The sequence below is a fragment of the Stigmatopora nigra genome, chromosome 17 (genome assembly GCF_051989575.1).
Source record: "Stigmatopora nigra isolate UIUO_SnigA chromosome 17, RoL_Snig_1.1, whole genome shotgun sequence".
Lineage (NCBI taxonomy): Eukaryota > Metazoa > Chordata > Actinopteri > Syngnathiformes > Syngnathidae > Stigmatopora > Stigmatopora nigra.
The window spans coordinates 2,418,920-2,442,090 of NC_135524.1; the positions used below are offsets into that span (position 1 = coordinate 2,418,920).

Sequence of the window (23,171 nt, forward strand, 5' to 3'; positions counted from 1 at the left end):
ATGCATGATTTTTCTCTGCTTGTCGTCAAAGTTTTGTCAAACTTAGTGTTGATTTTTTTTCACCCAAAAATGTATGATTTTGGCTTTTAAATAAGGAATTTTGAATGGTTATACTAAGTTAACAAGTCTGATTTTGGATGGTAGACAAAAAAATATGGACACTAATAAATTGTGCTTTTTTAGGGGGATTTTGATATTAGTTTTGACTAACTTTATAGAATTGTCGCATGTAGAAGGGGTGTTTTAAGGGACGGAGTGGGTGTTGCATGCTGTTATGCGAGTTATAGAACTAGAGTGGGCTAACTAACATTTTTGTCATAAAAATTCAGAAAAAAATGAAGAAAAATCCTACCTTTCAGATCCATATTGGCTTTGTTTGGACATCAGAAGTTGAAGAACTTGCAAAAACTTGGTCCATTTTCTGAAAAAGACAAAAACAAAAATAACATGAGCTCACTCTAGTTCTTATTGGCTATAGAGTAAATTGCCATGGTGACCAAGTGCGTGTATTTTGTAGTTTCAGCACACACTTATTACAATCTGTGTCAAAAAAGTCAGGTTTAAACAAAAATGTTTCAATAAAAAAAATTGAACATTAATCTGCATTGCCTACAAAAAACAACATTATTTTTTATATTATATATGTAGTTGATACTTACAAATGTCCCTGTTTCTCTTTTTTAGTAATAGAAAAACAGGTGAGCTTTAAAATAAACAATATCCTTCCATCTCAGGTTCACCAATCGCAAAGAGTTTATAATGAATTGGGTTTCAGGTTCTAGTTCTTCAATGCAAAAGGGACGATACCCAACACAAGCCATCCCTCAACAATTTATTCATGTATCTTCCCTATGTCTTCTAGGGTTCTGGACCCGAGGACTTTAGCCACCTGCCACCAGAGCAACGAAGGAAGAAACTACAGGGCAAGATTGACGATCTCAACAAAGACATTCAAAAGGAAGTGGATCAGAGGTATACACATCTGTGTAAAATATTCCAATTTATCCCAAACGAACACCCATAACACATTTCTGGGTTGTTTTCCCAGGGATGCGCTCACCAAGATGAAAGACGTTTATGTGAAGAACCCACAAATGGGTGACCCCGCCAGTGTGGACCCCCGGCTGGCCGAATTGGCGCAAAATATTGACAAGCTGCGCTTTGAAATGCAGAAGTTTGAGGTCAGTCGAAAGGTCAAATATATAGACTAAAGTGTCCACTTTTTTAAGTCAACTTAGCAGTATCCAATTAGTTTTTTTTTTTGGTCAACCTATCCAGGGCTGGCTAGCCGAAGTGGAGGAAAGGATGCCCTCCAAAAGTGATACGCAACGGAGAAGCGTGCTCCTCTACGAAAGCGGCACCACCACGGTCAACAACAACTGCGCTCAGGACAGAGAGAGGTAAGGAGTCTTCACGGGGAATCTCCCAAAATTCTGATAAAAGACGTTCATGGCTTTTACTGCGTTTGTGCGTGTTGGCCCTCGAGCAGCCCGGATGGCAGCTACACGGAGGAAAACAATTCCGAGATTCACGTCAAGGCCAACAACGCCAAGGCACCTGCCGCTAGTACGCCAGAGTTTGACGACGAGTTTGACGACGAGGAGACACTGCCTACCATTGGGAACTGCAAAGCGCTCTACCCTTTTGACGGTAAGCCACCATATATACATATGTACACATGTACATATACATACATATATACACATATATACATATATATGTACATACATATACATACATACATGTACATTTGTACACACATGCATACATATACATACTCATACATATATATACACATATTCACATAGACACATATGGGCATATACACATACATATGCACATATATACATATACTACATATACATACACATTCATATATATATAAATACACTTACATATACACACATGTAAATATATATATATATATATATATATATATATATATATATATATATATATATATATATATATATATATATATATATATATATATATATATATATATATATATATATATATATATATATATATATATATATATATATATATATATATATATATATATATATATATATATATATATATATATATATATATATACATACATACACATGTACATATATATACACATACATATACACACAAGTACATATATATATACACATACATATACACACAAGTACATATATATATACACATACATATACACACAAGTACATATATATATACACATATACACACAAGTACATATATATATATATATACACATACATATACACACAAGTACATATATATATATATATATATATATATATATATATATATATATATATATATATATATATATATATATATATATATATATATATATATATATATATATATATATATATATATATATATATATATATATATATATATATATATACACATACATACATACACATGTACATATATATACACATACATATACACACAAGTACATATATATATACACATACATATACACACAAGTACATATATATATACACATACATATACACACAAGTACATATATATATACACATATACACACAAGTACATATATATATATATATACACATACATATACACACAAGTACATATATATATATATATATATATATATATATATATATATATATATATATATATATATATATATATATATATATATATATATATATATATATATATATATATATATATATATATATATATATATATATATATATATATATATATATATATACACATACATATACACACAAGTACATATATATATATATATATATATATATATATATATATATATATATACACACACACATACATATACACACAAGTACATATATATATATACACATACATATACACACAAGTACATATATATACACATACATATACACACAAGTACATATATATACACATACATATACACATACACACACCCCTACATACACTTGACACCATAAAAACAATGTCCCTACATGGCGGTTATTCACCGGTATTTGGAACCGACTAAGCGCCATAAATATGAGGTATTACTGCACATGACTACTTTACTTGCGACTCAGGCCACAACGAAGGCACCATCTCGGTGGCCGAGGGCGAGCTGCTCTACGTCATCGAAGAGGACAAAGGCGACGGCTGGACCCGCGTGCGCCGCAACCAAGACGAGGAGGGCTACGTGCCTACGTCCTACGTGGAGGTCTTTTTGGGGACCAACGCCAAAGGTGCTATGACCTACATTTGAGCCTTGTGCCTTGGAGCCCATTGTCACGAGCCCAAAGAATGTAAACGTTTAGTTGTATCCAATCGGAACGCATGCCAAAAGTTATCCACTGGAAAAGTGTTTCGTTACGTCAATATTATAAGGCAGAAAAGTTATTTTTATAGATGGTAAAGCTTTGTATTTTTGCATGTAAGCTTTTGTTGGAGAGCTGGAAGATTTTGTTCAATCACCAAAGGGAATTCAAGTTCAATATTATATTTTTATGTTTGATGAAAATCACTAAAGCAAAAGACATTTTCGCTACCGCCTAACATTTTTTTTGTTCTTCTTTTTGTCACTTGTTGTTTGTTTATATCTTGTCCTGCGTTACAGATTCCTAAAGGCGGTTCTGGCTGAGGAAGCGGCAGGGCAAGCGGCCTGAAAAACTAAAACTAAACAAAAACTAAACAAAAGCCAGAGTTTTGGACTATTTTTTTTGGTTTGGCGCTTGTTACACCCCTTAACAGTCCTCCATCTTGCTTTTTTTGAGCTTGGCCGCCCCGCCCGCCCGACTAACTAACCAACCCTCCAATAGTCAGAGAGAGGACGCAAAAAAGCAAGCCACCTGGCAACCCGCGGACCACCCAAATGGACCAAGGCTCGCTTCATATCTCATCCCCATCCCATCTTGGATCCAATAGTTTCAATCATGACTACAAATAGGTTATCCAGTCACTTATTTTACATGATTTAACACTTTGATTTTTTTGCAACTACTTTATTCTCGTAATAATTTCAAAAGTTGAAGTTTTTTCTTGCAAGATTTTCCAAATGTTACAAGAATTAAGTCAAAGTATTGTACTTTTTGTATAGTACTTTTCCCCCCAATTAACATATGTTTTTTTACTAAGATTGAAAATGTGTTTCTATTATGGAAATACGGTCAAAATGTCATTGGTCAAAATTTATGAGTGTATAGATATTGAATCCAGTTTAAGACTAAAATGGATTGAATGTCTAATGGAACATGATCATTCACTTTCATATTACAACTTCATTCTCATAATGCTATTCAACCAATTACACTCACATATCTCCAGATCTTTAAATATTATAATATAATACAATATATAATTTTTTCTCTCCAAAATTTGGCCTCAATTTCCATCTTCAAAACATTCCCAGACAAACTCATGTTTTTACAAAAACATCATGAATGAAGTTGTAATATTAGTACACTACAAAAAATGTGCATTTAAGGAATAAATAACCTGAAATTTGACTACTATTACAAACCCCCAATAACAGTCGTGGCATTCCGATAAATCATCCGAATACCCCGACTATTTTCCGAATTAAAAAAATGTTACGATGTTACAAATTAGCAATGTTTAAGCAACTTTACGATCATTTTCTCCGGGATTTTCCCCCCTCCACCAAAATGTGTGTCACCCACCCACCCATGCCATCCTGTCGCTTGGCGTCTGGTCCTCTCTCTGAAAACCCCCTCCACCCCCCCACAAACCCTCCTAAGCGCCCTCTAGTGTTGGCGTTGTGGCGTGCCGCATGCTTGCCCTGCCTGCCTCCTCTATCAGCGTCCACATGGGGGGGGCACAGGGGGCTTCTGATAACCTGAATGAGTCTTTTGGGGGGTTTCCTAAGATTGGGGGGTCTTCTCATCTTACTTAGTTGTCTTATCACTGCCTGATAACCCCCAAATTAAAGTTTTTTGGAGGGTTGGGCCCCTCAAAAGTTATTCAGACTGTAGTATTACTTAGTATATTTTGTCATGCCCCCCCCAAAGGACCCCCCCAAAAGCTTCTGATGACATACTGTGAGTCTGCTTGATTTGTTTTAACTGACATTTGCTGTTCCTACATTGTCAGACTAAAAAAAATGGAGAAAAAAAAGAAGTAACAAGGAATTCTACCCATCGCACATGTTGATGATTATTGTTATTATTTGAAAAGAAAATTAATGCGTGTTATGTTATGTTATGCCACGGAATGGCACTGAATCCCACTTTACTGCAAAAGGCTTCTTCGCTAAGTTGTTTGTTTTTTTGGAACGGGAACAAAAAAATGTTGGGAATAAATGGCTAAGATGACTCGAGTAAATAACGGAAAATAAGAAGTTTAAAATATGATTATATTTGGCATGGAAAAAGGTTAAGCGAGATACCGGGTTGTAATATTAAGAGACTTATATAAAGCATTTTTTGGTGGTGGTGATTTTTTGGGGGTGGGGTCAAAGTATAATAAGATTAAGGTGGATTTATATTATATTTTTAAGGAATGGGAATTAATCTTTTATTCTAATTGGTTCAAATTCTGACAGTGTTTTTTTTTTTAATTATATAGGATTTGTTGGATTTGTTTTTTGTACAATAGAACAAATTTAAACAATTATTGGATTCATTAAAAAAGTTATTTTGGGGGAAAATAAGGAAAATGGTTGTATATTTTTAACTGTGTTATCATAACTCAATTTATGTCTATTTTTTTTTTAATCTCATAATATTATGACTGTTCTCGCGGTGTATTTTCTAATATTTTTTGCTCGTTGTCAGTGTCTACAAAACCACTTTTTTTGTTCCTGGCGTTGTTTTCCCAGTCGAGATTTAGTTGCGTGTACATTGGAGAACCAGAAAGTATAAATATATAAATATGAATATATGGAGAAAGATGTAAAAGGAAAAAAAAGTGCTCTATTTTAAGTATTGGGAGTGTGTTGCTTTGCAAACAGACCTTCAGGAAAGACTGTTACACAGTTCTATGTGTGTGTGTGTGTGTGTGTGTTTGTGTGAGAGAGAGAGTGTGTGTGTGTGTGTGTGTGTGTGTGTGTTCTTGTTGCCTGTTGGCCAATTTGCTTGTTTTTGTTGTTGTTTTGGGAGCACTGAATACTTTGTATTGTGTTAACTGTGCCAATTAAAAATGCCTGAAAGTCATATTTTTTTCTGCCTTATTTGTATGTTTTGTATTAATAAAATTAAAATATTTTTGGGGGAAAATAGTAATCAATAAAAATATTTTTAAAAACGCTAATTGAAAGAGTCACAAGTAATACAAAATGGAAATATTTCTAAATTAAAAAATGAACTAATTGAATGCTTTGGTTAAAAATGAACTAATTGAATGCTTTGGTTGTCAGTATACAACAGGGGCAGATAACCCATGGCTCGGGAGCCACCTATGGCTCTCATTAATACAAATTGATTAGCAACAATGTAACAATGTTGTCAAAAGAATACTTTTTGAACTTTAAAAGGGGTAAAGTGACTGAAAATCACACATTTTCATGTATCTTGTCTTTTAAATGTGTAGCATAGCTCTCAAGGATTAACATTTAAAGAAATATTAATTATTTATGGTTATTTAAATAAAAAAGGTTCCTGACCCCTGCTATACAAGTACAATGAGATATAAACATGAAGTGCACAGATAAATAAATCAATAACTAATCAACATAAAAAGCAACAAAGCAATACATTCCAAAAATGTATGACTAATAGCATTATAAAACTATATATTGTCATTTAAAGCTCCTATTTCTCCATAAAAAAAGCAATGGATGCAATTTTACTAGCCACCATTAGAGAGGGCTCAAGCCACATCACTAAAAAATACTTTCTTTTCCCCTTAGTGTGATTTTTAATCATGAAAATACACATTTGTATATTCCAAGTACTTAATGGAACATACTACCCTTAATATACCATCTATAATGTCCACTTTATATACAAAAAAGTGGCCTCCCTGAACAAAGACCGACCATAAAACAACACACTCGTCCAACAAGGACATTCCAAGGAAGACCTTTCACCTTGACTTGTAATTTGCTTTCAGCGGGGGCCTTGGCGACCCCCCCATAAACGATAAAAACCCACCCCCATTGGCCGACCCTATGTCATCACAAGGAGAAATTTAGATCCTCATTATTGACAGCGTTGTTGCCAGGCAACCAAGCATAAACACACCACTGATTATTTAGATGCACAATTGTTTCCTTCCACTTAATCTATGAATATAAAAATCAATGAATGAATGAATATTCTTCTTCTGCGCTATGTATTGTGCAGAAAGAAGGGAAAAAAAATGGACCTCCGGTTTGCCATGACATCATAGACGCAAACATCTGGAACTGCTAGAGTATGTGCATAGAAAAAGAATAGCTGTTGACACATCAGCAGTCCGAAAAAAAGGAAAAAAAAACAAGCGAGAGAAAGAGAGGAGGAGCTAAATAAAAGGAACAAAAGTGGTTCTTGTTAAGGAAGTTTAAATAAAAAATACTAATACTTTTAAATGTTTTTTTTTTTGCTGTTACATTGCTGACGTTGAATAAGTCGGGATATTAGAAAACTGGAGTTATATGAGGGAAATTTTGCGCAAAAAATATGGGATTCTAGGAGGAACTATAGGGTTTAGGTCGGGGGATTGGCAGAGGTAAATTGAGAGGATTTGGGTGAAAAACTGAAATATTTTTGAGTGGCATTGATTACTTTTTTTGCGGTTACGTTGCTGACTGGAGTTATATGATGGAAATTTGGCGCAAATATAGGATTTTAGGAGGAACTATAGGGTTTGGATCAGGGGGATTGGCAGAGGTAAATTGAGAGAATTTGGGTGAAAAAGTGAAATATTTTCTGAGTGGCTTTAAATACTTTTTTGCTGTTACATTGCTGACGTTGAATAAGTCAGGATATTAGAAAACTGGAGTTAAATGATGGAAATTTTGCGCAAATATGGGATTTTAGAAGGAACTACATTATGGCCATAGTGAGAACACACACAATGGAATTAGAGGAAGAAAAAAAAGAGGGTGAACGAGGAGGTAAAAAAAAAGGGGGGGAACTCGGAGGGGGCCGGATGACGAAACGTGTTGGCCAGATGTTTGTCGTCCATGTTGAAACAAACAAACATTCCTGGCCAACTCTCACTTTCTTTTCGCATCTGCTTTCCATTTTCACCCTCAACAATGTCAAATAGTAACCAGCTTGTGAAGATGGAAGGTCAAAGTCGTTGGACACGTGCACTGCTCCTCCATCTTCATTTTTGCTGTCTCAGCATCTGTCTTCTTCTATTTTTAAGCCCCACCCCCTTCACGCATCATTTGAGGGTCTAAAATGAAGTTTTTCCCCCCAATAGACAAAAAAAACTTGGAAAAAAAGTATAGAAGAAGAAAAAGTGAATTTAATACCTTTATTGCCATTATACAAGTACAATGGGATTTAAAGATTAGTCATAAAAACATGTCTGTACATTAAAAAGTGCGGTAAAAAAAATGTGAAAAAACTGAAATACTGGGAAGACTGGCAACAATTGTTGTAAGCCACTCCCAGCCAAAATTAGACTTGTACTTTTTTAGCAATCTGGTATGCAGATGACACTTAAATGTGGCTACAAATGTTTAAAAAAATAAAATAAAATAAAAATAACAATGATCATATCCAAGAACCAAGTCCTTCATAATGGTAGATTCTTCTTTACTTCACTTTTGGTTTCTTTCTTCTTATCATTTGGTTTTTCAGTTTTGGCCATGTGGGCGGGGCTAGTAAATTTTTTTTTGGGCTATAAAAAGTAACTTGATGGCACTAGACGTCAATTTTGGTCATTTTTGGGTCCTCGCAAGTCAATTGCTGATTTTTTTTGCATCAAAACCTTATTTTTGGGCAACTTCTTCCCCCAAACAAAGTAATCATGCAAAAAAATTTTGGTTGAAAAGCCCCCCTCTTGCACCCCCATCAGCTGTTTGTGATTAACACTCAGAGTGAAGGAACGTTCCCACCGCAAGATGTCCAACCAAAGTCTTGTTCTTGTTCTATGCCTTCCGCCATTAACGCTCATTTTCCTCCCACAACGCAGCTGTGGGATGGATGAGTCAGCGTCTGGGTCCGTATCAGCGATAGTCGAGGTTCGATTCCCAAAGCAGGAAAACGCGTGTCATCACCGAGGCGAAATTATTCCGTGGTTTTGCGGCAGTGACGAACAAGGCAGTCCGGCGTGACTGGACGGATCGCTCTATATATATTTACTTAACACTATGATTTTTTCACGTTAACGTAGTACCGATAAATTTAAACTAGTAGATTAAGTATGCAGTATTTTGCAAAATGTACAAAAAAATAGGAAAGGCTCGGTATGCTGATAAAAATGTCACGTTATTACCACCGGAATGAAGTATTGTTATGGTAACTAGCATGTGATGATACTCAAACTAACATTACATTAAATTATGAATAAAGAACATGTATATTGTGATACTCTCATTTTGTAATTAAGTATTATGGAAATAAAAACATGTTCCTACCTTTTCCAACTGGATTGGACGTCTTTCTGCATCAATGGCAGTCCAAAAAAATGGACATTCCGATGCAGTTTTCGTCACAATATGAGGATGTAAACCTTGAAGTGAAAGTTTCTGAGGTTAGAGTTTAATCATGAATTATTTCTAAAACACATTTCACAAAATTTGGGACAATAAACTCATCACAACTTCATATTTTAACAGTAAATATCCATTTAAGCTTCTTTTTGGAATGTACTTATGTGTAACTAAGATCCAAACCTTGCAGTGAAACTTTCTGAGGTCAGAGTTTGTTCATGACTCGAAAACATATTTCACAAAATTTGTGACAATAAACTCATCACAACTTCCACATTTAACACTAAATATCCATTTAATCTTGTTTTTCGAATGTGCATGTGTATTACTTAAAGATTCAAACCTGCAAGTGAAACTTTCTGAGGTGAGGGTTTCTCATTTGGAGGTCTATTTTCTTAGATGCCAATCATTGAGCATCCTCCTTCATGGATCTCTTTGACCTTATGACCCTCATTCTCTTCCTCATCTTCATCTTCCTCCCTCGTGTTTTCCCTGGCAAAGACAAACGCAACGTCTGGAATGGAAAGACTCACGTTCCTAGTAGCGACCGCTCCATGTGTTTACATTTACAAGCCATTTATTTGGCTGGAAATCTTTTGCACACTACCTGATGAAAGAGGAACGAGAGGGAAGGAGGAAATGGCTGGAAAGTGTGATTCAAAGGACAAATATCCACCGCACTCTCATCATCATCGTCGTCGTCGTTGGGGGGTGGTATGGCGAGTACCCATGGCGGGGGTCTGGGGGGGCGGAGTTATCTAGTCTTGCTTGACAGAGCTGGAAAGAATGCACAAAAGCAGACGGTGAACACGTTAATGTGGAAGGGAGGGGCTTATAAGAACTTTTCCCACCATCACAGAAAATCTGAACCATTTCTACCAGGTCAGGGGTGTCCAAAATAAAGCTTGTGGGCCAACTAACCGAGATTTTATTGGCCCAAAATGGCCGAGTTTGAGTCTGCTCAACATTTTGTTGTATTGTCAGTTTTAGCCCCAAAATGGATGACTAACTTAGTACCAAAATGTTTTGTTTTTAAATTGTGACATTCTTCAAAAAAACACGGGTTTGTTTTTTCCGGACCACCCAAAAAAAAAAAAGTCATCCGCTAAATCTTTTGTGCAAACTAATAAAAAATAACTCGCATTTCCTCTGAGGTTTAATAGAGTGGATCATTTTCACATTCCATTCATTCTTTCAAAGGCATTCTTCGGGACAAACAATTCATCGTATTCATGGCGTTTTGGTTTGTTACAGAGTGAGGAGGAGGAGGGCGCAAGGGGTGACGGATCCTAGAAAACATGGTTGCCGGGAAGATAGGGGGAATCATTTTTTGGGTAAGTAGGGAAGCCCAGAAACTGTTGTTTGGGTAAACAGAGGGCCTAGCAGTTCAGAAAATTAATGAATGAGCAAAAATTCTCTTAATTAGCATCCTTTTTTCAGCCATATTTTTAGTATATCTCCAATGACACGCTCCTTACAATTTGTACTTTTTAGGAAATGAGTGAGGGGAAAAAAATGGAGAAAAACGTGTAAGCGGAGCCGCAAGAACACGAGGCAGGAGGATCAAGCTAAGGGGAGCCCCGCCAATGGAATTTGCTGGAAAGTCAAAGACGGAGAGAAAACGTGCGGGACTTTTCTTCCAAAACAACAATGCAAAAAAAAACAGGCATTTGAAGTCAAAGAGAGGTGCAAAATGGTTAAAAAGGAAGGGTTTGCAAGCCGGAGAAGATCCACGCAAACACCGTGCGGGCCTCAGCCTCCCAGTGGACCTTTACGTGAACATATGTTGCCGCAAGTGACATGACTATAGCCAATCTTTGGGATGGGAGGAGCCTAACAGACGCCCTCAAATCAAATAGTTGAACAAAGCTTTACTGACAAAGACAAAGAGTTTTTTTAAGGGGGAGTCATGACAAAAAACTAGAGTAGGACTTTATCATATTCTGGTAGAGACATCCTAGAAACAGGGGAACTTTTTTTAAACATTATTATTTGTCAATAGGGGATGTTTTGTAATGTCAGGCCATATAAAAAGGCATATTTTACAGACAAGTATTAGGCTTGTTGTAGGTCATGTGTCAAAGTGGCGGCCCGGGGGCCAAATCTGGTCCACAGCATCAGTTTTTGTGGCCCGGGAAAGTAAATTATGAGTTTCTGTTTTAGGCTCAAATTAAAATGAAGAGTATAGATTTCCTGAATTTTCCCCTTTTGAATCAATAATTGTACATTTTTTTAATCATTTCTTCTGTCTTTTTAGTTCAAAAATCATTCTGTAAAATCTAAAAATATATATATAAAAAAAGCTAAAATAAACATTGTATTAAATCTATAAAAAACTGAATATTCATGGCTTTTAATCCAGTTTTTTTAATCCATTTATAATATAAAAAAAATCTAAATATTATATCTAAAATGGTCCAGCCCACCTGAAATCGACTTGACATTAACAGGCTTCCTTTGAGCCCCCTGTTTAAAAAAGCTTTAAAAAGAACTAGCTCACAATAAGGGTATGCCGGGGTGACGTATTTCGTTATAATTAGGACTACTGTCGTCACAAAGGGAAAAGACTCGTAAATCTACACCGAATTTTGCGTGAAATCAACCTTGCGACCCATCTGCGATGGATAAACGCGGGAAAGCCTTTGACAAATAGGAAACATTACCAGTATTAGCGATAACTAGCAGAGTGGATTCCCATTTTTTTAGTGGAGAGGGAAAAATTTTGGACTGGTATGTCATTCCGCTAGACATCCTGCCTCTGCTAAAACAATCATCGTCTCCTCGTCTTGATAAACGAGTTGGAATGTGCTGAAAATGTCTCTCTCAAGCCTTAGAAATGGGACATAGATTTAGGATTGGGGGTGCTTAAGTTGGGATAAAAGTTGAGTTGGGGATGGTTGTGTTAGAGATGTTGAATGGCGAATTTGGTAGAAAAAAAGTGGGTATGTTGGGCCCACGTTTTAGGAGACTTTGTGTCCAATTTTTGCAGATTTTCTTCTGGTTGCACTCAATGAACTGGAGCTCAGAAGTGTTTCTGATTAGAAGAAGCTGACATAAGTTGGCCTGGGTAGCCCAAAACAGCGGGAGATTGCACAAAAACATTTTTTAAACAAGAAACAACCCATTTTTTGGGATGTTCTGCCTTCTCATGGACTCTAGCTTAAGGAATGTTGTTTATTTTAAGGGTTTACTGATTTAGTAGATTAAGGATTTACGGGAAACTCATTGAGTTCTAATATGTTTACTCTTACCTCAGAAAGTTTCACTTCAAAATTTGTATTAGGTTTTTTGTATTCTTTTTAAAGATATCTGTTCTTTTTGAAAATAGATTGGGTTTGGAGAGCGGTATTTATGGATTTATGCTGTGTTTGCTATTCATATTTTCTTCACCAAAGACCCCACACGCCATTTTTTTCCCTTCTTTAAGTCCCACCCCAGTTTGGGAACAGGTTCTCGGCAGATGTTGAATTGGATTCAAATTTGAGACTGGAATCAAAAGAAGATCAGACAAAGTTATTTCAAGCTTTTCATTAAAGAAAAATGCAATTAATAAAGTTATAGTGCGAATTTGTCATAAAAGTTTATCGCCATGTATGAAATACTTTAATAGACGATACTTGAATAAATAAATATTTCCATTTTGAATTGATTAATGTAGAATTTAAAGTTGTATTTATGTTTTTATAATGAAAAAATATTGCTAACTAATACCAAATAAAATGATATAATACACAATATTATTCATCATATAATTATACAAATACCTTTTTTAAAGACATTTTTATACTTGGTGTATAAACTATATACTTTTTGAATAGCTTTTTACGGTCCCTAAAATGAATATATTTAGGGAAAGATAAATTTAAAGAATGGTAATTATACTGACAAAAGAAAATCTTATATTATATATATTGGAATACATTTTAATGCGAACATAGAGAAGATAAAAGCCACGTGTTAAATGTCATGTTTTCTGTCTGCCGTTATAAGGGAAATATCCTAAAAAAAAAATGGTGAAGTCACCATTTCATGCCGTCTCTTTGCCACTGTGCTCATATTAATGATTTTTTTTTTTCTGTCTAAGCGTGTGGAAAGTACGAGTTCACCTCCCACGCCGACAACTTTCAACTTTTCCACTGTACAAGACTACCAATTGTTGGCCACATTTCATTTTCTTCCCGTAGCTCTCATGGTCATTGTTTAAGTTCAAGTCTAAAAGGGCGCACGGGGTTTTACGTGATGGGAAACAATTGATTACATTTCTTGTCACGTGATGGTACTTTTCTATAAAAATAAACAGACCTTTTCACCTATTTTATGAAATTATATTTAAGAGAAAAGTTTGAAAGTGATGATTATACCAGAACTAAGTTCAAGTCTAAAAGGGCGCACGGGTTTTACGTGATGGGAAACAATTGATTACATTTCTTGTCACGTGATGGTACTTTTCTAGAAAAATAAACTGACCCTTTCACCTATTTTATGAAACAATATTTAAGAGAAAAACTTATGAGTATACCAGAAGCCAAATTGGAAGTATTACACATCATTTAAAAACAATATTTGAACCTTTCACTGCATTTAAAACCCAAATTTGCCGCCATCACCCCAATTTGAAATACCCTATAAAACCCTCTTAAAAACTAATTCCACTCCCCAACCCTTATTTCCATAATCACATGCATTTCTCTAATTTCCGACTATCTTAAACCCATCTCGAACCCTAAGCCTTGTTAAAAAACGTCAAAAACTTTAACTTTGAAGGCCTAATCCTTGTCGGAAAGGCTCATCTAAAGTCATCACCCCGCTTCAGGGCCTGGTCCGCCTGTACTTGATGACCTTTACAGTCTAGTTTGCCGTCGCCCATGTGGCAAGCAGTTTTTCTTTTTGGCTCCCAAAAAAACGCCATGCCTCCCTTTTGGTCGGTACTAAGCGGGCGGTACTTCAACCCAAGTGGGACAGACGCGCCGTGACTCACAGACCCGACGTCGTTCGTCTCCTGGCTCACGTGCCGAGACGTTCTGGAAAATGTCAACTTGCCACGATGGCTGTTTTACGTATAGCGCTTAAATTTCACATTTCTGGCTAAAAGTGGATTGGAGACATGCAATGTTATTTTTAATTAGGATGGACTGAATTAAAATGGTGATTTTGATTGTATTTGATTGTTAGGAAAAACTAAATTAATGATTTGTATTATTCATTCATACAATTTTAATGGGCTTTTTCTTGTTGGGAATACAGGGGTGCTGGAGTTTAGTTATTTAACATGCTGATAATTTAAAAGCAACATTTATTGGGTTGAATTACTGGATAAGAATAACAGTTATGATTTAATTTTAATAAATAAAGATCTCTTTACCCAAAATAAGATTGTGTATTGACGCAATTCAGTATTGTAAAAAAATATAAATATATTTTAAACGTGGATGTCGGTATTAAAACATATTTTTGAAGGGATTTGAATATATTTAGAGGTTGAAAGGGAGAAAATAAATGACTTTAACATTAGGATTCATAAGTGATGTCTTTGTATTATAAAATAATTTGGACAAAATGCATTAAAAGTAATATTAAAAGAACAACTCTCTATTGCAATTTCATTTTAACTCGAAGACTGTCTGAAAATATGACTTGTACAGCTAATTTCTTGATTAAAAAAGCATGCAAAATGGCTTTAGGGGTAAAAATATGTCCTTATCTTATGCCAAATGCAATCTTAACATTTTTGCACTTCATGTCGCTTCTAGTTTTTAATTCCAACTTTTTGGCACGCCGGATCAAAAAAATGTAAATCCCGATGAAACATGCCCAACAGACGCCATGTATTATTATTTTTTGTCTCTCCACTGATGATAGATTTGTTCACTTTATGCCAAAAGGGTCGAATGGACGCCGTCAAACCGGATTGGACGCCTATGGCCGTCCATGGAAGCCAATGAATCAAACCTGGAGAACTTTTTGTAACCTAAGTCTAAAGATTTATGCGTTTGTTACTCTATCTTCTGGTCTTTTTCCTTTTGAACTTCTCTTTTTGGCTTCCTAAGGCGCTCATAAAATTCTCCCATTTTTAGAGTTCATAACTTGACATAACAATAACTCTTCTAGTCTTGGGCTGTGAAAATAATAACGTGCGGGGGGTCAAAAGTCGTGTAATTGGACATGTTTGACATTTGTGACTTGATTATTTTACAATTTGAGGATGTCGTAGAACTGGAACGGAATTGTTCTGGTCAAAAAGGCAATGCTAGGTTGTAAAAAGTGCTGTTGGTTGTAAAGTAAAGACACTTGTGTCCAACCAATGGGGAGGTTTTGTTGGGTAAGGAAGTAAGTAGAGGTTTGCCGCCTACTTGACCACGTTTTGGCTTTGGTGGTACTTGTGGGGGTAAAGGCTAGGAATTAGGGAAAGGGTGTTTAGGCCAGAGTTTACACTTGTAAACCTCAGAAGCAGATTTGTGTGGACACTTTGCATTTAAAATATGGACCGCATAAAAAGATTGAGTTTAGCGTATATTCTGTCATCTGAACTGTGACTGTATACTTTTAAATATGCAGAGGCCATCTTAGTTTACAACACAAAGATACAACTAAACTACAATATTTTCTACAATGAAATCCAATAGATTAACAAGGGCTGGCTCTAGAGGTGAATGTGTAATTCCCTAAATATAATTATTAGATTTATTTTAATAAATTGATTAAAAGAACTGGATTAAAAGCCCTGAATATTCCATTTTTTAAGAGATATAAAACAATGTTTATTTTAGCTATTTTTAAATATATTTTTAGAGTTTATAAAATAATTTTTGAACTAAAAACACATAAAAAATGATTAAAAACTTACAATTATTGATTTAAAAGGGGAACATCAGGAAATTTAATATACATCTATACTCTTCATTTTAATTTTACCCTAAAACAGAAAGTCAGCACTCATCATTTACTTTCCCGGACCACACAAAATGATGCAGTGGGCCAGATTTGGCCCCCGGGCCGCCACTTTAACACATGTATACTATTATGTCCATATTAATTCTTTTCCTAAACTGTCATAAAAATCCCAATCATCTTATTAAACCGCAATATCAGGATTAATCAGGATCAAATTATAACATTATTGTCATGCCCAGATATGAGTCAATACACACTCGCATTTTGATTATAATCCAGATGAAGTATGAGAAACACTATGACCCCCCCCTCCCCTTCCCTCCACTTTCCCGAAATTCCAAGCGCAAGAATTGTAGACGTGAAACTTTCCCCGGCACGTTCCTATCGTCCAACCTACCTCGGTACCGCCCCCCACCGCCCAAAAAAACAGACGACTTTCCCTAAAGCACGCTGCCTCTCTTTGCTGATTGACAGCCAGATTAAGGCGGGGCACTTTTCTTTTCTCTTTTTTTTTGAAGGGGTCGCAGGGGGTGCCCGAGAAGTGACGGCCGCGGGCGACTCAGAGGAGCACAGCATCTGAGCGGGGACAGTCCAGTCCGGAGGATTTCCCCCCTTACGAAAACTCGGGACCCTTATGGCTGCTTGAGATCCCCTCGACCCCTCCCCGCCACCTCGACGCTATTCCTCCCCCGTCCCCCTTTTTTTCTTCTTCTTCCTTTTTTTCTTTTTTGTGCTCATCAAGCGATCGCCAGCGGCCGCGGGTCCGACTTGAGTTGAGCTGCGAAGAGCCGTGGTGCACTCAAGGCAGGCGGCCATGGATACCCCCATCAGATGGAAAGTTAAACGGAGATTAAGAGGGGCCCTGATCTCCCTGCTTGGGATTTTGCTTTTTGTCACATCCCCGGCAAGTTCAGGTAGGATGCAAATGCACTCTGACATCATCTTTTTGCTGTTTTTAAAGACTTTTTTTAAACTTTGGAACACCTAAAATAGTCAAAATGCTGACTATGATACATGACATCATCATATCTCTCATCCCAAAGACGCAACACTATAAAAAGTTGTTAGGAATTGGAATATTTTCCATTTTTTACCAAGTACGAGCAGCTAAAGAATATAAAAAAGTCTTCTAATCCCTCAAAATTAACTTTTGAAGATGCAACAACTATTTTAAAAGTTATATTATACAGGCATAACTCACTTAGTCCTTTTATTTCTGCTTGAGGGACAGTCATAGTGTTAAACATCTATTGGTGTTAAGATAAAGTTAAATTATCTATTTTAATGGGCACATATGGGAAAGTCAAAGGAACAAATTTGCTTTTAAAATGATGACAAGTGTCGTGAAGTTAATATAGTCTTATTGTAGTTAAAGAATTGAATTGTGCAGGTTTCTCAGAATGTATTGTGGTAATTAGTAAAATTCATATAAACGAGACTCAATAGAGATTACAGACATCCAAAGTATGTGTTGTGGTCGTTGGTAAAATTTACAACACTGTTTAACGATGATAGACGCCCAATTCATTTGGACTGGGAGGGGCTGACAAAATGGATTGGGCGTCCACAACTGTCAATGGCAGCCAATATTTGTGGGGAAGCGCTTTATCATATAACTGACCTGTCATATTACTTTGTATCATATTATTTTTGGGGAGATATAGCAAGACATAATACATTTTAACAGTCAAGTAAAATAAAGTAAAAGTACTCACCAATGCAGAATGATGACGGATTTGTTGCAAAACTGTAATGAGAAAGAAATACTGTATAAGTGACATTATAATACGAAAAAATGAAGGTATTTAATGCTATACAGTTGACATTAACAATAAATACTATATTAACTTTTTGGTGACATGCACCAGATATATGTCTATCTAGTCTAATTTCAATTCAAGGCAAAAGAATAAAAAAGAGCCACATGTGACTCTGGAGCCGCATTATGTTGGAGTTTGCAGTGTTCCAAATGACAAAAAATGGGCATTTGGTGGTGTAGTGGTTCACAAAAATGACTTATATGGAACTGAGTAATGCAGGGGCGACCAGTCGTCCAGTGTAATTGGTATCAATGCATGTTTTGATGTTAGTCAAAGTTGCTATTTTGATAGTGTAGTGGTTAGCATTGTGAAGATTTGATGACCTGGATCTATTGGTTAAGCAAGCGTCCAATCAAATTATTTTTGCTGAAATGCAACGTTTTGTTTTAAATGTACATTCATTATTTAAGACTGTATTGAAAGCCATTTAACCTTTTAAAGCCTGAATTATGAAAAAAACTGCAGATTAATATACACAACCACTGAAAAAAATTCGAATACAAATATAATATAAAACCATATTTATAAGATAATCAGGGAGAAAAAAATCAATGTCTCAATTAGGATACATTTATGGGAGAGTATGCATTTCTGGTAAATATGGTTAATTATTTACAATATGGAAATATAGTTATTGGTGACCAATCAGCCAGAAGAGATGCAAAGCGAAAGCTTTCACAGTCATTTATAGTGTTGGGTCAAAGGTCGACTGCATGCATGTATTATTAGCATCCGGCTCGCCACTGTTGGTGGTCTAACAGGTGGGCCGTCGCTGACCCTTCTACGTCCGTCATTAACGACACTAGACGTCCAGTGGATTGGAATGGACGCCAAACGGCTATGAATGGTCGCTTATGACCTGAAATCATTTTTCTTTTCGGCCTAGTTTGATCAAATCGAGTCTTCCGTGCCGAGCTAGGCGTTGAGTTGAAAAAAATACTGAAATAACATTCTGAGAATTGCGCTTCCTTGTGAAAACAAGGCGGGATTTGAGCCAAATCCGGCCGCCATGGCGACACAAGATGGTGCGCACAAGTCGGTCCTAGACTCATCAATAGCTTAGTTTGTTTCATCGGAAGAAAAAGGGGAAGAAAAAAAAATGGAAGATCAGAAAAGCTGGCCGCCACATCTGGATTTGATACGCTTCTACTGCGTCGTCTGCTAAAGCCTCAGAAAAGCCAGTAAAAATGTCTTCCAGATGTTTTTTCTTCCCGATTCTTGGCGGAAAAAAACTGCAACCCCCCCCCCCCCCCCCCACTGAAAAGAAAATACACCATTCTTGCGGACATTTTTTTTCTTTTTCCTGCGAGAAAATTCCAAATGGAATAACATCTGCAGGCTCTCATCTGAATTTAAAGGGAAAAATATGATAGGATGTCCACGTTCAAGGTCATTAAAAGATGCTTTTTCTTTAAGACGCCATCACATGTGTTATTCATTGGAGATTTCTATAGACGATTGTGCTTTTTTGGGGGGGGTTCGGACACTTTAAAGTTGTTTAAAAAGCGATTGACTTGGTGGAGAATTTAACGAGTTGCCTTGTTGTTGACTTCCTGTTGAAGCTAACGATAATTGAAGACATGTTTTAGTTGAAAGTGATGGTGGATCGTCCATGTAAGTTAACATATAGATTGTTTAAAATCAACTGAAAATGATTATTTTAGGAAATAATGTACATAATAATATACTTTTGCTTGGAGTCCATTGGTAGTGTTTTGTTTCAGATTAGGTTATTATTTTTCATTCATAAACAGCAATTAATTCAAGTATTTTTTTTTTTAAAACAAACGTATTAGAATGGTCGATTGGTCTTAATTCAACATAATTACTTAATATGGTATAAAAGTGAACTCTAACTCACAATTGTCACTTAAAATAAAGCACCACGACAGTCAGATATTTAAAAAATACAAAAACCTGAACTGGGAAAATATTGTTAAATATGCATATGCAAACTTAGTTAATAAAATCTTCCAAAAAATAAATACATTCTCCTCCACTGTACAAAAAAAATCCAACAAATCAACAAGGGCTGGCTCTAGAGGTGACTGTGTAGTTCCCTTCAAAAAGAGTGATAAATTAGCCCAATCACCATCTCTCTTCATACTTTTAACTTAATACCAATTAACATAAGTCTGTAAACCTCTTGGCTAATCATCTTAAAGCCTGCTAGAAGAAGAAAATTGCAATCACAAAGCTGTCTAAAACTGTGTAAACTGTAAACATGTCTAGTTTGTGTCATCATTTATCTTCAACCTACACAAAGGACTAAAGATAGAAGTTATCCCTCGGCTACATTCATACATATTTACATTTACATGTTCATTAACAACAATACATATGTTCCATTAATATTTGCTGTCCCCTATTAAATAAAACAAACTCAATCATACTTATGCCAAAAGTACTCTATCACAATTAGAAATGGACGAAATAATTGACCCTTCCATGAATTTAATCGGTTTTATCAACTTTTTGGCGGGCACAAATGCTTGGTTATTTATGGAAAACTGTATTGTATATCTTGCCTTTTAGATCTCGTTGTAATTAAGGCTAATTGTTTGGAAGTGGTGAATGGCGCCTTGTGTGTAAATCCACTAAACATCGGTCCCCTCTCAGTCGGCCCCCCTTCCAATCGGGTCGGGATGTGCCGGAGGGAGCACAAAAGCTTCGTCGTTTGGGTTTCGGGTTACAGTTCACGGGGACAGGAATGTTCTGGGCGACCTCTTTGGCTCATTTGGGAATTGTAGTCTTCTCACAAGAAGACTTGTTGTTATTTAAAAAAAATAAAAAGGGTAATGGGAGTATTATAATCAGTGTATGATTCATTTTTTCCAACCACACATTCCCAAAAGCCGCAGTTTTTGGACTTGAGCGAAGCACTTTTTGTCCATTTTTGTTTCCAACCAAATGAAATCTAATCGTTGCTGGTACAGAGGTCGATTTAGAGGGGATGGGATGGAAAAAAAACGTTCTGTTGGTGCAAATGTGCAAAAATATTGAAATGGGACGTCTTTCGGATTGGCAGAAGAGTAGTGAGTGGTTAGCATTTGTGATACGCAGGTTTGAGGTTTTGGGATTGGATCTTAAGACTTTTTGGGTCTTTCTCCAGGCTTGTGATGCCAAAGTCAAAAAAATAAATAAATGATTGACTCTAGATTGGTCGCCAGACAGTTGTAGGACACACAGAGAGAAAAAATGCAGTTTGAGAGGTAATCAAATCTCCCCTTCCTACCCAGTTAAGCTAAAAAAATATATTGTACAATTAGAAGGCTCTGAAAAAATATTTTTTTGATAGAAATTTCAAACTTTTACCAAAAAACTGTGACATACATTTTATTTGGTTAAGAAATTTGACAAAAAAATACCAATCAATTGTTATTTTTGTTTCTTCCTTTACTTAAACGTTAAAATAAATAAGTTAGTTTTTGGGAGTACTTACTGATACTAACCAAGTAGTAATTTGATCAAATAAGTCTACTACAAAGTCAAAAACAAATAAAAATGACTGTTTAAAACAAAAAAAAATGTAGTTAAAAGGACTAGCACTTGAATTTGGTGTCTTGAAATGTAAACCATTTTTAAGCCTTCTTTGTGCTTTCTAGCATGAGGAAAAAAAACAGCAGGGTTTTGAGTCACTTTTTCCATCCTAGTTAGGGGTGGACAGATTTATATCATCAACACTGTGAACTAAACCATCTGGAGTTCTGTTAAAGTAATAAGAGAGAGAAAGAGAGAAAGAGAAAGAGAGAGAAAAGGCTCCTTGAAAAACACTCCAAACCTACATGTGGTTCATCTTTCGGGGACTCTACCTTAATACGGGAGGTTTTTTTTTCGCTATAGACTGCTTCCACTTGATAAAATGAAGTGCTTACATTGGAAACATTGTGCCAGAATAAATAATTACAATTCACGTGCCCCTCTGCGGTTGAAATTGTCTGGGTAATGGCAGGCTGGTTTTGATTCTACGTTAACGTACTAGAAAACGACCGGTTGTGATTTCCGTGACATTTGTGGGCGGTGCTAGGGCGTTACGTCAAAGTAAGCAACTTCTCCATGTTGTGGGGATTAGCCAATTAGCATCTATTTCCTCCTGGAGAGGATCCCAGTTAATATTGGGTGACAGTGGGATTACAACCAGGACTGGTCGGCAGTTGGAGATTCTTAAGTAAATAAGGTCAGGGTTTATTTAGGGGAAAATTAAATGGAGGTAAATGGAGTCTTTTTGCTGGCTTTTTTTTAAGTTCTAGGGGTTTGATGTTGGGTTTTTCAGGTTGGGATTGGTGGGTGGGTCTATAGGGATTGGTCATATTGGTGTTATGGTTGTTGTGGATATTGCCAGAAGTGATTGTGATGTGTAATAACTAGTTGCTCTCAAAAGTGGTTTTGAAATGAGACCAGTTTTGAAGGTTTGGGTGTTGGTTTAGGGGTCTTGCTTTTTAACAGCCTAAAGTCTGGAGTTTAGTTGTCATTAAGAAGAAAATCCAGATTATTTTCCCCTATTTTAGGGGTGTGGGGTGACTGAATGACGCTTGGAAATCTTGTGGATTATTTTCTCTGCCATTTCAGTCCTAAGAAAGATCGATTGGGTATTGTCCCTTTCTTTGAAGTCAATTGGACATTATCGGACAGTCTGCTATTTTGACAAATAAGTGACTAATATGGAAGGCTTGAATGTTTTAAAACAATATCAAGCACCTTAGCAGAATTTACAGCAAAAAAATGTCTCATAGGGTTTATGTGTGTGTTGTGTGGACACTCTGAATCGACTCAACAGGATGTCCGAGTGTGTGTAATGAGCTCAATCTAGCAGATGTAATGCTTGCAGTATGATTTCCCACGTCTGG

The 23,171-nt window shown here is 36.0% G+C and overlaps 2 protein-coding genes and 2 long non-coding RNA genes across 27 annotated transcripts in view; 2 read left to right on the forward strand and 2 right to left on the reverse strand.

Annotated features, from left to right (window-relative positions):
• The window catches only part of fnbp1b (formin binding protein 1b), a 35,276-nt gene extending 29,097 nt beyond the window's left edge, over positions 1-6,179 (forward strand). For 22 of the 23 annotated variants that reach the window (XM_077738138.1, XM_077738124.1, XM_077738129.1 and 19 more), the window contains 5 exons: positions 863-972; positions 1,049-1,181; positions 1,279-1,400; positions 1,490-1,650; positions 3,096-3,618. In XM_077738138.1, the coding sequence (XP_077594264.1) occupies positions 863-972; positions 1,049-1,181; positions 1,279-1,400; positions 1,490-1,650; positions 3,096-3,274 (705 nt within the window). In that variant the 3' untranslated portion in view covers positions 3,275-3,618. The other variant, XM_077738125.1, reaches the window with a different exon arrangement.
• Positions 351-10,076, reverse strand: LOC144211105 (uncharacterized). Its single transcript, XR_013329526.1, has 3 exons — positions 9,957-10,076; positions 9,539-9,633; positions 351-421 (listed from the first exon to the last, which is right to left on the reverse strand). It is a non-coding gene; the product is annotated as an uncharacterized LOC144211105 (long non-coding RNA).
• A 229-nt stretch (positions 10,077-10,305) lies between these two features.
• Positions 10,306-23,171, reverse strand: part of LOC144210232 (uncharacterized) — a 37,254-nt gene continuing 24,388 nt past the window's right edge. The window contains exons 7-8 of the long non-coding RNA XR_013329337.1: positions 18,220-18,251; positions 10,306-10,390 (exon numbers count right to left, since the gene is read on the reverse strand). This is a non-coding gene — a long non-coding RNA (uncharacterized LOC144210232). The remainder of the gene's footprint in view (positions 10,391-18,219; positions 18,252-23,171) is intronic.
• col5a1 (procollagen, type V, alpha 1) overlaps positions 17,041-23,171 on the forward strand; it is a 41,236-nt gene continuing 35,105 nt past the window's right edge. Inside the window, exon 1 of one of the 2 annotated variants that reach the window (XM_077736776.1) lies at positions 17,041-17,418. In XM_077736776.1, the coding sequence (XP_077592902.1) occupies positions 17,319-17,418 (100 nt within the window). In that variant the 5' untranslated portion in view covers positions 17,041-17,318. The remainder of the gene's footprint in view (positions 17,419-23,171) is intronic. The other variant, XM_077736777.1, reaches the window with a different exon arrangement.